Here is a 15022-nt window from a genome sequence, read left to right as displayed (position 1 = left end):
CAATCAAAAATGCTTTCTTACGTCCCCAAAATAAATAAAAGCGTGGTTCATTTCAGTACATTTCATGACTGAGCAACCACTATAGATCCAGAAACAAAAAAAAACAGAAGAAATATTATTCTATAATAGTATCAAAGGAGGAATTGATACACTGGGCAAGTTATGCAGTGCATATTCAGTGCAACGAGCAACGAGGAGGTGGCCAATGGCCATATTCTATCATATGCTAAATCAAGTGCTGTAAATCCAGTAGTATTGTACAACAGTACGAATCCAGACGCAATAAAAGGTAAAAAACATGGCAGACGACATTTTATAAGAGTCCACAATCAAAAATGCTTTCTTACGTCCCCAAAATAAATAAAAGCGTGGTTCATTTCAGTACATTTCATGACTGAGCAACCACTATAGATCCAGGAACAAAAAAAACAGAAGAAATATTATTCTATAATAGTATCAAAGGAGGAAAAGATGCACTGGACAAGTTATGCAGTGCATATTCAGTGCAACCAGCAACGAGGAGGTAGCCAATGACCATATTCTATCATATGCTAAATCAAGTGCTGCAAATCCATTAGTATTGTACAATAGCACAAATTCAGACGCAATAAAGGATAAAAAACATGGCAGACGACATTTTATAAAAGTCCACAATCAAAAATGCTTTCTTACGTCCCCAAAATAAATAAAATCGTGGTTCATTTCAGTACATTTCATGACTGAGCAACCACTATAGATCCAGAAACAAAAAAAAACAGAAGAAATATTATTCTATAATAGTATCAAAGGAGGAAGTGATACACTGGACAAGTTATGCAGTTCATATTCAGTGCAACGAGCAACGAGGAGGTGACCAATGACCATATTCTATCATATGCTAAATCAAGTTGGGCAGGAAGACTAAGGTCTATAGCCCTTTTGGACTCTTTTTTTATATTTATTTTATATATGTATTTCTTTTCGTATTTCTTATTGTTATAATTTTTTATATAAGTCCAAATAAATATTGTTTTCTTCTTCTTCCATTAGTATTGTACAGCAGCACCCCTAATAATTCCATTTGTGACGTTTTCTGGACCGTTACGGTGGTTTTCTATAAATTCCAAAAGGCGGCTAATGTGCTGGGATGCCTTAACTGCATTCAAAGCTACGGATTTGAGCACGTTTACCACAGATTCCATCATAGCCGAGTATTTGGCTATCAAAATAAAGCTGAGAATAAACGAAACTCTAGAAGCTGCTGCATGGAGCTGATAAGTACTTTTTCTAGTCGCATTATTTATTCTTATTTTCTTCCCGTGACGAGGTTTCAAAGACCTCCATTATAATAGGAAAATTCTCATTAAAAACACTAATATTTTTGTGTTTCTCGCTCCACCTTGTTTCGCAAAGCTTGGAAATATTTGGTATCAATTTGCGTCTCAAAACTGATTCTTGAAAAAATTTAATAATATCTTTGATGGTACCTTCCTTTGATGAAAGCACAAAGCTTTTTTATATTTTCTGCGTAGGATTGCTTGCACACCACCTTCTTTCCCGGACATCGTCGAACAACCGTCAAATCCTAAACCAACACATTTGTCCGGATCAAGATCTTCTGCCGAAAACTCATCTATTGCTTTTGCAATACATTTCGCATCCAAAGCATCAAGTTTGACGAATCCGAGGAATACTTTTTGAACTTCCTTGGTTTCCAGATCAAAATATGGCATCCCATTCGATAGTTGTTCAGTACTCGAAATGTTTATTTATTGTTTAAATTTTCTTTTCGAATCTACCTCTAGGGAGGCAATGGTCCCCTCTCTGGCGACGCCCTTGTCGCCATATCCAAAGTACTAAATCCTGAGGCTGTAGTATTTCTAGAATATGTGAAGTAGTCTAGAATATCTTCTTCTAGTTCGGGTGTTCTTAATATTTTCGCGTATAACTCGAAGACGATCAATGTTATCAAAATTTTCAAAGAGTGATGAAAGTTTCTAAAATAAACTTTCTATTAAAAAGTACATAAATAAATGTAGGGTTACGAGCGAACAAAAAAGTTCTGAGCAAACAAATTTTAGGGACACCTGTATAGCATGGTTGCCGCCGCCCGATCAAAGTCAAAATTGGTTCAATGATTTTGCTTGATATTTGTTTACCCTGTACCAAATTTCAACGCTCTACCATAAATGGTATTGAAAATATTTAGAAAAATGTGTTAAAATTTCTTGATGGCCCATATCTTGGTCATTTTTGCACTAGTATATGAGATTAATTTTATGGCCTGAGTCACTGGAACACCATGTATAGAGGTTTTCCTGTATAAAAAAAGGAAAGGAAAATAATGGGAATCTAAAATAAACAAGAATATGAAACACCATCCTTAATAAAAGACAACATTTAACTTCTAATTATGTTTGTCACATCATATTCAAGATTTTACAAATTATACATATTTTTATCATTTCAAATAATTAAATTACTACAATAACTTAATCACAGTAAATACTATTTATTATTACTAGCAATAATGCAAAATTATTTATCTCAATTCATACATAGTCAAATTATCGCAAAAAAAGAACCATCTTCACAACAGAAAACTCAATTCTCAATATGAAAACATGAATAACTCAAATCACTTTGAATAAAATCAATTTTATGTAATTTTTTTTTGTTTCTTTCTACGTTTACCGAATCCTCTTCCACGACCACCTCCAATTCCCTGTCATCCTTCGAATTCCAACCGACTCACGATATCGCGTACAGTTTGAAACAAATTAGCGTCATGACTACTGTTTTCTACCAACATTGAGTGTAAATTGGTCATGTAACTATCGATCGTTTGCAAAGTCGCCGTTTCTTTGATTCCCGGTAGTTTTACATCGCCGAATCCCCCAGTTAAAGTATTCCTTAAATGTTCCAAATGTAATTGCAACGCAGCGTTATTTTTCTTTTGTTGCATTAATTCACCCTCCAATTTTTCAATGGCCGTTTTCATACTTTCAATGTGTTTTTGTAATGTTGCGTTTTGTTGTTCGTAATCTGTATTCGATTTTCTCAGTTGCCTTAATTCCGCGTCTCTGGTTTTATTATGATCGAGAAATTCTTCCGTAAATATTGGAATATCAAAATTTGAAAAGTTTAACGCTTCATTATTGTTTTGAATATCTTTAGCTTCCTTTAAAATTTTCTAAAATGAAAGAAAATATCTTCAAAAATCGACAATTTTTTTTAGTCGACAGGAAATCACTCAAGTAAACCGTTAAAAATAAAAGAAAGTGCGGAAATGTGTAAAACTTACTGAAAAATCTCTTTAAAGTTTCGACGTGACGTCATCAACCGTGCTAACCATATATTTTCGCAGAACATTTGGTTAAAACGAATATTTTCGAGTGAAATACGGTTGTTCTTGTGTTTTCGACGGACAACAACTAAAATGCCGTTGTTTACCATCTATAAATTAAAGATAACTTAATATCTATACCTGATGCCCTACCCCTTCTTTAAACGTTACATTTTATTTATTTCAGAATTTTGTGTAGAAATTCCACTTTGTGTTAGGTTAATTAACATTTAAACCAGTGCGAATGTGTGTGGACATGAAGCAGAGCGTGGGTTGTAATTCCGGGTTGGGTTAGCCGTGGATTCTAGTTTTGCACTAACACTAGAATCATTCGGGTTTAGCCGTCTTGAGAGACGTGCGGCTAAACCCGAATGTTACTAGTTCAAGATCTTTTAAATGTTATTTAGCGTTAGATTGTGGTATATTTTTATTGAAAGAAAAGTAGAACTAACACTAGACCTAGAACTAGACACATTCGAATTTAGCCGTGCGTCTGAAGACTTTCTACTTATAGGTCTAGTGTTAGTTCTAGTGACAGTGGTAGGTAGCGCTAGTTAGCATAAGATAGTACTAAACACACTAAAGTCAAGTCAAATCCAAGACGAACTAAATATAAACACAATCATGCACTGTTCATGCGCCGATCACGTGATAGTACGTAACATAGTACGTAAACATTGAACAGGGTCGTATTAAAAGCCAAATATCAATATTTAACAAACTATTTTGATTTTTAAATATTCTTACAGGTTTTACAATATTTAAAAAATATACAGGGTGTCTCACGTAACTGGTTCGTTAGAACTTTTTTAGGTTCCAGTATTCGTATAGTTTTGAAATTTTGGTAGTATGGGTTGTTCAGTCGGAACTTTCGACCTAAAATATTTTCAAGATGGCTGCCACTTCCGATCTACCGGAAGTAGACCATAACTTCGTTATTTTAGATGGAATGCTATAGTTTTTATTGCACCTTTTAATTGTACGTAAAAAAATATGTTGACTTTCATAAAAGTTATTGGTACCTAGCGTTTTTCGTTTTCGAGTTATTTTGGTTTTAAGGTTTTTTTGGCAAATTTCACCATGCTCTTTAAAACCTTATATCCCAGCCAACGTTCATTCAGAAAAGGTCTAAATTGGCACGATTACTCTTCAGATGCTCTCAAATAGATTGTCATATATTGTATCAGAGTATCTTATACAGGTGGTCAAAAATTGAATTACTGTTTTTCCATATTCAATGGAGTCGAAAATTTTAAATGGAACGCCCCATATTTTATTAGCCTACACGAAAGGGAATTTAATTCTCTACAATTTACCTATAAACATTCCTATATTTATTTATTGTAGTTTCTCTCATATTCGTAAATTTATCAAAACATGCAGGAAACCGTTTGTATTTTTATTAGAAGGCCATGAAATTTGAGTTTTTTGTTTAATTTATTTCTATTATTATTTGTACTATTACCTACAATTGATAATCTTTTAGTTTAGTAGCTTTTACTTACCAAAAATAACAAACACAAGATCAAATAAATGAAACTATTAGAACAAAAAGTTAATGACAAAAATTAGATTTGAATAAAAACATAAATTTATAATATAAATTTGTTATCAAATTGAATTTGGAAATGCAATAAAATACATTAAATTATTAATTTCGTTGTCTTCATCACTGGTGACCGGATATGCGATTTCTTTTGGCCTCGATATATCCAGAACTAATAAATTCTTTATCAATTTTTTGAAATTTTTCCTTGTGATGGGCGTTAGGTTTCATCTCTCATTAAATGATCGACACGTCTTGTGCGAAAGTTTATTATATTCGCCATCAATACAAAATAAACTTCAAATATCGGCGGTGGAATCATTTACCATGATGTTCAATAACTTACACCCGTCGTCAAATGTAACTATGATCGTCAGTCATATTAATGATTAGTGGTTCAACTTGAACCTCAATTAAGTTGTCAAACTCCCACATTTTAACTTCGACTTTTTCGATTACATGCTGAACACATTTTCCCCTTTTTTCAGCAGTTATATTTTGCAAGGCTTCATTAAAAAGGTTTTTTAAATCTGCAAATTTGAAGCTTGTATTACGTTGTGCTATAAAATTTTTAGAATCAGCCCATATTAACTCAATTGGGTTAAGCTCGCAATGATATGGGGGTAAGTGAAGAACGGTGTTATTTTGACTCGCGGCCATTTCCTCAACTATATACTTTTGGTATTTTGCTTCCTGTTGCTTAACTATTGCCAAAAGTTGAACCTTAAGCATACAGTCATGAAACTGGATGTTTTTAGAGCGCAACCAGTTTTGAACACTCCTTTTTTTTCGAACCACTTAACTGTGTCCTAGAGTGAACCAAAACTGTGTCAAAAATCGAAAATCATTGTAATAATAGTTTTTCATGATGAAATCATTACGGTTTTCCGCAAAAAATACAGGATGATCCAATAAAAATGGATTTGTATGCTTTACTTCTTTCGATGTTGTTTATGCCCTTAGATGTTGCTCCATAAACATAACACTTTAAGGTCGATATATTTTTAAAAATTAAGTTGCACAATTTACCATCTACCATGGAAATTGCAATTTGTGTTCAATTTCATATTCGGTCTTAACTTTTGACGAAATCAATTCATTTCGCTTTCAATAAATTACTGACTGATCACGCATCTAGCGGTTTTTGTTTCGATTCGCCTTGGATTTGGATAGACTTTAGACCTAGAATTCTAGATCTAGTTAGTTAGTTCTAGTTTTACACTAACACAATCACTAGAACTAACACAAGACCTAGAACTAGAATCATCCGGGTTTAGCCGTGTTAAGAGACGTGCGGCTAAACCCGAATGTTTCTAGTTCTAGGTCTAGTGTTAGTTCTAGTTTTAAATGTTATTTAGCGTTAGATAGCGATATATTTTTATTGAAAGAAAGGTAGAACTAACACTAGCACTAGAACTAATACAAGACCTAGAAGTAGAATCATTAGGGTTTAGCCGTCTTGAGAGACGTGGGGCTAAATCCGAATGTTTCTAGTTTTCATAGTTCTAGTATTAACACAGAGTTTATTGACACAGAGTCTATTGATACACAGTCTCTCTAACGATATGTAGTCAGTCGTTATACATCGAAAGCCTAAGGAAAACAAGGGTGTTTCATCCGAAAATATATGTTGTAATCTCACCTACTATTGGTGCAAAAAGTCAACTTTGCGTGGCATGTTTTATTTTTTCGATGTTCCATACAGTTTCACGGAAAATCGCGGTATAGTAAGACGCCGTTATGTTGACAACGGCTGGGTGGATTTCCTCGCGGATTTGACCAAAATATGTCAAATAATTGCTTCTTTGTTGTATTGCATAGCAAAAAATAATATTGGCGTGTAAATAGCTTAAACAATTAGTACTGCGAAGGTAACAATGTTTAAAACATTTACTTTACTAACGTCAAAATAAGATTTGTTAGTCAATTGTTTTTCATAGCCACGATGGATTTTTATTAGGTAAAATTGCCGTTGGAATAGATGAAATACGAGTTTTCGGCGAATAACATTTTAAATGTCAGGAATTGTGATGGGGTTGTTATTACAAAATATTTTTGTTTTTTAATTCTGCATCGATTTACATAAAAATATGTAGGGGGTCCAATTTAAAATAAGAAAGATAAAATGCTTAAAAGTTTGAAAGTTTTGACACTAGATTTTGGCCACCCTGTATAATTTTGAATCAATGGAAGTTGGTTAACCAATCCACTAGACCTTACTTAATAAATTTGACATGAAACTTTATTAATGAGGCGCTGTTTGTAATTATAATTAATTTTTAAAACCAGCGACGCAAATACGATTTTTTTTTCGTTTTTATTTTTTTGTGCTGCTGTCATTCAGCCGATTTCAATAAAATTTTGGAACTATGTAGGCACCCATAAAAGACAAAAATGTGAGAAAAGATATATTGTACCATTTAAAAAAATATATCATGGCGTCACACTTTTTTGGGACATCTGTATAATCAATAATAATTTCCTGAAGTGCGGCTTGAGATACAGTATAAGCCTGCAAAATATTAAACTACTAACTCCTAAATAACTGAGCTACAGAAGACGGGAGCTGAGCTGAAGGACCCTGTATAATAGAATTGTGTTGTTTGTGAAATTTTTAAATGTAGCAGTGTTCATTTCTTGATAATAATTTTTGTGAAATAGACATCTGGTTTGGCATTTTAACGCGTCATTGATTTCAAATTGTAAACGATTGATAGTTCCAAAACTAACTTTCAGTACTGACTGTCGAATATCTGTAGACACCATCCTGTATATTAGTCATTTTATTGAAAATGCACAGGTGTCCGGAAATTGCGTTCATATATTTAAAGGTGAGATTCTACATAGAAAATCATGAAGAAAAGTTCATATAAAGGTGTGTCCTAAAATGCTTCCTAAGGGAGGTAGAGCACTTTGAAGAAGATGTTCAATATGTGATTATATGTCATTATTCCAAAAACTACTAGGGATAGAAACACGTAATTTTGCATATCCAGCTGTTTTTACAGGGCGAATAAGATAATCGAATCAAAAATTAGAAGGAATGTGCAGTTGCGGAAATAAGGGATAATTTATTTCCCATATTTTTTTTTTGCTTTGATCTTTTTACTATTTTAACCTCAAAATTAGAATCTACGGAAAAAATACATAAAAAATTTTCTGCTTATAAAATGGTCTACGACCACTTGTTTTCAAGATAAATAATACTAAGTAAAATACTGCACACAAACATGTGTATGAAACTATCACTAAAAATCTTAGTAGGCTCCTTTCATTTGTTGATCTTTGCTGCAAGCGGTCGATAAAAAAATATTTTGGTGCAAAAACCATTATTATAATTTACGTTTAATTAATTCAAAATGGTTTAATACTGAAATGAAGAGATGGCAAACATTCACTTTACGTACGGTAGAGCTGACGGAACTGCCAGAGAAGCACGAAGATTGTACGCAGAACCATATCCAAATCTACAACTTCCCTGTGAACGAACGTTCGCTTCTATTCATAAAAGATTGTGTGAAACTGGGCGCTTTAAAGAAAATCGTTACGACTGTGAAAGATCATGCACTACGAAGACTGTAGAAGTGGAAGAAAGGGTGCTCGATGCGGTAGCTATCAATCCTACGATAAGCACTAGGAGATTATCGGTACAAGAAAATTTGCCCAAAACCACTGTTTGGGAGGTATTTAAAAATCAGCTACTGCATCCATATCATTTCCAAAAGGTGCTGGTCTTAAAGCCCACCGATAGCATCCCAAGACTACAGTTCAGTCGTTGGATTATGGAACAATGGCGCCATGACAAAAATTTTCCGGAAAAAATGTTGTTTACCGATGAAGCTGGATTTACCCGAGATGGCGTCATAACTTCCATAATATCCATGTTTGGGCCGATGAAAACCCATACAATGTTTTAGCCACGAAACATCAAGAGGATTTTTTATTAATGTATGGGTTGGTACTATTGGGGATTATTTAATTGGCCCGCATGTACTTGATAACCGTCTCAACGGTACAAATTATCTTAACTTTTTGCAAAATAGCTTGTTTGAACTGATGGAAGAAGTGCCGTATCAAACACGAAGGGAAATGTGGTTTATGCATGATGGGGCTCCCCCTCATTTCAGCGTTCAAGTACGGCAATATTTAAATGAAACCGTGAAAGATGGATAGGTCGAGGAGCGAAGATGGCCCCCACGTTCGCCGGACTTGAATCCCATAGACTTCTTTCTCTGGGGTTACCTTAAATATTTAGTGTATGCAACACCAGTTAACAATGTTGAAGAGCTAGAACAACATGTAAGGGACGGTTGTAACACTATTCGAAACAAACAAGGTATTTTTTTGGAAAGTAAGACGTTCAATAATTAAACGAGTGAGATGTTGCATCGACATGGATGATGGAATTTTTGAACAATTCTTATAACTTTTTTTGGTATTATTTGTTAAAAATTTAAGCGTTTTTTGTTAATGTTTTAAGTTAAACTTTTTATTTTTGTTAAATTAATACACGTGTTTGTGTGCAGTATTTTACTTACAATTAGTATTATTTATCTTGAAAACGAGTGGTCGTAGACCATTTTATAAGCAGAACATTTTTTATGTATTTTTTTCCGTAAATTCTAATTTTGAGGTTAAAATAGTGAAAAGATCAAAGCAAAAAAAAGTATGGGAAATAAATTGCGCCCCCTATCCCTTATTTCCGCAACTGCACATTCCTTCTAATTTTTCATTCGATTATCATATTCGCCCCGTAAAAATAGCTAGATATGCAAAATTTCGTGTTTCTAATCCTAGTAGTTTTTGAAATAATGAGAAATAACCACATATTGAACGTCTTCTTCAAAGTGCTCTACCTCCCGTAGGAAACATTTTAGGACACACCTTTATATGAACTTTTCTTCATGATTTTTTATGTAGAATTACCCCTTCAAATACAGGGTGTACAAAAAGTATGAAATAATGGTTCTACAGCCTAAACTTCAACTTATATTAAAAAAAGTTTTAAATAAAAGTTACTTGAAACTACTTTCCGCATATCTTGGCGTAAAAATAAAATAAAAATCTTGACGGCAGTCTGAGTTACGACATGGTGAGTGTGTTTTTTAAATGGAACACCCTGTATTTTTTAAGGTTTTTGGATTTCTTTCGACAAGGTGTTGCAAAATGCTATAAGATTTTAATACTTTAAACTGCATAGTTTTAGAGATATCGAAACTTTTATTTAAAAAGATTTGACGTAGCGACAACCAAATTATGACGTCATCATGGAACAGACAACCTAAGCCTTTGACGTCACAGAGATGGTCAGAACGCATACCGACTCCAAACATCTTCGTTGCTAACTGTGTTCCTAACGAAAAATCCCCATATGCAATTTTTCATTAGTGTTAAAATAAAATAAACTAAGTGACCTACGTCAAACCTTTTTAAATAATAGTTTCAATATCTCGAAAACTATGCAGTTTAAAGCATTAAAACCTTATGGCATTTTGCAACACCTTGTCAAAAGGAATCCAAAAACCTTAAAATATACAGGTGTTCCATTTAAAAAACACACCCACCATGTCGTAACTCAGACTGCCATCATCATTTTTATTTTATTTCTACGCCAAGATATGCGGAAAATAGTGTCAAGTAACTTTTATTTGAAACTTTTTTTGATATAACTTGAAGTTTAGGCTGTAGAACCATTATTCCATACTTTTTGTACACCTGTATATGAACGCAATTTCCGAACAGCCTGTATACGCAATTTATTTTTTTTTTTGGGAAAGGCAATTATAGACTTGAAACTACATGAAAAAAGAAATTTCAACCTGGTATCTCGTGGGACTTTCTTTGTTGCTTAAATTAAAGTTTAACATTGCAAATAAAATCTGTTTATGAACAATGTTGAGAAAAAGATAAATAAATCCAGCATTCAAGAAGCTATTACAGTGTTACATAAACAACACATACAGTATAAAATTATAGTGAAATTTCATAAGAGTACAACTTTTAATATGTTTACAATCTTTTCTCAATATTAATCAAATGTTTTTGGAAATTGGTATGCAAAATAACTGTTAACTTTACATGTCATTTTTAAATCATGTTATAACCGGCAATTTCAAACTTCCTAACACTGTGCGCGGGTCCGAAAATTTTCAAATTAACATATATTAGGTAGAAATGTTCAGTGATTACAACAAACTTTGTCGCAATTTTTTTTTATCAAGCGGTTGCGAAGATATCGATCTCTAAAATAACTTTACTTTTAAGTTTATCAGATTGATTTTGTGCATTGTTATAAAATAAACAATTTGTAGATTAGCTGTTAACTGGTTTAATAGGAAAATGCATGGTTAACATTGCTTGTGAGATCACTTTAATGTGATTCTTCAGTATGTTCTACACTTTTCCACACATTCCTTTTATTTTCAACATGTTTTTTGAGTCATTTCACATTAATTAAAAAAAAAAATCGTCGATTTTTAAGCCACATGATTCTTGAGTTTTTAAAATAATGATTAATAGGATGTAAACTTACGGGAGGTGGTTCATCTCGTAATTCTTTCTCTTTAGCATTCATAATTTTTTTCTCATTTTGTTGTTGCGTAAACAATTTATAAGCATCAGTTTTTTTATATGCATTATATTCTTTAGTATATCTCTCTCGATCTTGTTCAGCTGCATCTAAATACTGTTGTTTTTTATCCGCCGGTAAAGTACTCCACTCACTAGCTAATATCTTAGTTATTTCAGCAAATGAAAGAGTTGGGTTAGCAGCTCTTACAGCTTCACGTCTATCATTCAAAAATCTTACATATCCTAAAAAACACTTTATTATCATTTAAAGTTCAAATTTAAATAAATATGTTTATACCTGATAAAGGATGTCTTGGAGCTGTCATATCTTTAGGTTTCTTCCGTTTTTTCGCTTTTGTATTCCTCTGTTTGGCCCCATCAACATTCTCGACGATTTCTTTTTCCTCACTTGTTGAACCTACCTTTGATTTAGGTTGTTCGAGCACCACAACTGGAGTATTTTCGGTTACTGGATTGTTGCTATCCATGTTTACAGAAAAGCATCAATCCTTTGAGGTTATGTTAATCGAATCTCCTTGGACACGCTTTAAGCGAAAAGTTCACTTATTAAATTAATTTTAATCCGTTAATTAACGATTTCGGATTGAATACGTTAATTTTACAATTGTAATAAAGACTTGTGGCGAATAATCTTAATCCAATTCATTGACTTGGATAAAGAAGATTTCTGTAATTAATAAATGTGAACAATTTCGAATTGTTGCTTTTATGGAAAATTTAATTAAAGAAATTAATTGAATAACAATAATTATGTTATTTTGTGATGTACGGGTTAAATTTAAAAAAGTTTAAATTATTCTTACAAATTCATTTTGGGGGATAAAAGGGATTTCTGTATTTGGATTAATTCGTAAAAGGAGATTAATTTGTATTTATTTATTTGTAGCAACAAAAGTGGTTTAAATAATTAATTTATTTACGTTTAATTTAAAATTAAAAATTATGTAATTATTAAAATAGCAAAATATAAAAGTTACCACACTAAGTTTAGTTGGAAACTAATAGATGTCGCTAATGATTGTAATTTGTTTTGATTGATGAACTAACCACAAATAATTTTGAAGAAAATCTTTTCCAACAAAATGCAATATAATTGATATAAATATATGTTTAAAATGAAATTATCCGCTTAAAATAAACATTTTTTTAGATGAAGAATTCGGTGGTATAAAAATCTGATCAGTCGGAGATCTGGTACGGAACGGTGATGTTGATGCGCCGATTCGCACTGTTAGTAGTAGTGTTTCGGTAGTTCTTTGTGTATGGCCCTGTATATTGTGTTGTATCCTCGTTTCAAGTGCGAATAACCGCCTGTTACGAACGAAGATGAACAGTCGACGATGTCGGGTAAGTACCCCCTATTTAACATCAACGATTTTTCCGTTACAAGTCTTATAAGAATCGTGCATGACAGTTTAGGTTATGTCACGGAAATTGGACTTAGTAGTTTCTTGATTTAGGCCCTGCGGGTAACGTGCGTTTACTTTAAATTTAGAAGACACCAAATAAACTGTTTAAATTAGATCTTATTTTATTTAGAAAGTTATTTTTGTAATACATTTTTTTCTTTTGGGGAATTTTCATCACAAAAAAATTTGGTTAAGATTAAAACTATTGTAGTCAATTGTTTGAAAAAAATTTAGGTGCAAATTTTCACCATCGATCATTTGACCTAGTTTTCCTGGGACATTTCACCCTTCCCGCAGGTTTCTAGGTCGTCAACCCTGACGACAGCATCCCCCCATTCACATCGCTTTATTCGAGGAATTCGGAGTAGTGTCCCGTTCTGGGAAAATCGTTGATTAGAGCTTTTCCGGGATAAGGATTTTCGTGGAATCCCTACTCCTGGAAAACGTTTCCAATAACAGTTATAGTATGCGTCCTACGGGATCGCTTCCGGCTACTGATTTCCGGAATTGGGGCATTTGATTTCCTAGAAAATAGGAAATTTCAAACATCATACAATTTATTTAATAACTTTAGCTTTTCTCGTTATACGCGCTTATATCGAACAATTCAATTCATTTTGTTAATGCACGTGATTTTCTACATAGAACCCTACCTGTTGTTGCTCTTGGCAACGTGGGGTTCCGAGATGTTTCCGGGATAAATTTTGTATAATGGGAACATAAAGTTTAATATTCAAAATCAATTCGTTTTATCCGATTAGTTTATTTCGCAGTTTAAAATAATATTTTTAAATTAATACATGTCATTTTGACGTTTAAACTGTCATTCGGAGTCATTTTGACATTTAAATTTTCATTTTGACAGTTAGTAGTAATTAAGTTATTTAAAATGTCATACTTATTAATGCTAGAAATTATATTGTTATGTCACTTATCAAACTGTTGTGCAACAAAAAACAACGTTAGATTTCTCTCTACCATATACAGAATGTAACATCAAAAATCAGTTACCGGTTCTGCTTTCGAGTTATACCGCGTGGAAGCAATCCAACGCTATATAGAGATTTTAATAAGAGTAACTAAGTTTTTTTTTTACTGAACATATCATGTAACACTAGCTTACACACATTTTTAATAACCATAAGGTTTATGACCAAAAATGCCAAGAATATACGAAAAATAGAACATTAAAGTGGAGTGAAGGTCGAAGATGGAGTTTGACCGACCTAGAAGCAGCAATTGAGGCAATCAACAGTGGACAAATGTCAATATTAGGAGCATCGAAACACTTCAAAATACCACGATCAACATTGACACTTAAATTGAAAGGATGGCAAGGAAGGAAACCAAGCCAGTCAACACTGAAAGTTGAAAATAAAAAAACTACTTTAAGCCAACAGCATGAACCGCATCTATAGTTAAAATGTTATAAATCATGAATAAATGGGGAATCGGTTTATCCAAAGAAAAAGTGGAAAATGTTATTACAAAATATGTAATTAAAAATTCAATCAAAACTCCTTTCAAAGATAATCGCCCAGGAGATGATTGCTGGCAAGGTTTCAAGAGTTGTTGAGAGACTAGAGCACGTCAAGCAGATGATCCGTTTATCATTCAAAACTTTTATGAAAAATTGAAGGGGATTCTAGAAGAGGAACAACTAATTGACAAACCTCCTAACATATGGCATTGTGACGAATCCTGGCTCTACAAAGGTGGTTTGTCAGAAAGGAATCCCGGCAAAGAGAGTTACAGGATTCAGTACCACAACCACAGTTTTGGAATGTGTCAACTCTGCTGGTGAATATTTGCCTCCTGCAATAATACATCAAGGTGTGGGACAGCATGCTTGGAGGTGAAGAAGCTTTTCCAAACACAGCTTATTTTGCTACAGAAAATGAATGGATGACTGAAGCCGCATTTTTTTCGTAGTTTCAAAACTGTTTTTTTTTAAATGTTAAAGGAGTATCCACGTCTGCATATGATGGGCATGTTTTTCATGTTGGGTTGAATTTAATCGAATTAGCTATGGCTAATAATGTGGTCATACTTAAGCTTCCTCCCCATACGAGTCATATTTTACAGCCACTTGACGTAACAGTTTTTAGGAGGCTGAAATCCAAGTAGAGAACGGAATCCTTCTGACAGAAT

At 33.1% G+C, this 15022-nt stretch overlaps 2 protein-coding genes across 3 annotated transcripts in view; one reads left to right on the top strand and one right to left on the bottom strand.

Annotated features, from left to right (window-relative positions):
• Positions 1 to 2362: 2362 nt before the first annotated feature.
• LOC111414612 (High mobility group protein 2) lies at positions 2363 to 12121 on the bottom strand. Its single transcript, XM_023046008.2, has 3 exons — positions 11740 to 12121; positions 11404 to 11684; positions 2363 to 3172 (listed from the first exon to the last, which is right to left on the bottom strand). The coding sequence occupies exons 1-3, from the start codon at positions 11927 to 11929 to the stop codon at positions 2708 to 2710; spliced, it is 936 nt and encodes a 311-aa protein (XP_022901776.1). The 5' UTR covers positions 11930 to 12121; the 3' UTR covers positions 2363 to 2707.
• Positions 12122 to 12525: 404 nt separating this feature from the next.
• The window catches only part of LOC111414605 (R3H domain containing protein encore), an 86951-nt gene continuing 84454 nt past the window's right edge, over positions 12526 to 15022 (top strand). For both annotated transcript variants that reach the window (XM_023045998.2, XM_023046000.2), the window contains exon 1: positions 12526 to 12809. The gene's annotated coding sequence lies outside the window, so the exon portion shown is untranslated. The remainder of the gene's footprint in view (positions 12810 to 15022) is intronic.

The sequence above is a fragment of the Onthophagus taurus genome, chromosome 7, assembly GCF_036711975.1.
Source record: "Onthophagus taurus isolate NC chromosome 7, IU_Otau_3.0, whole genome shotgun sequence".
NCBI lineage: Eukaryota > Metazoa > Arthropoda > Insecta > Coleoptera > Scarabaeidae > Onthophagus > Onthophagus taurus.
Note: the sequence above shows the minus strand (reverse complement) of the source record. Positions and strands in the feature narration are given on the sequence as shown.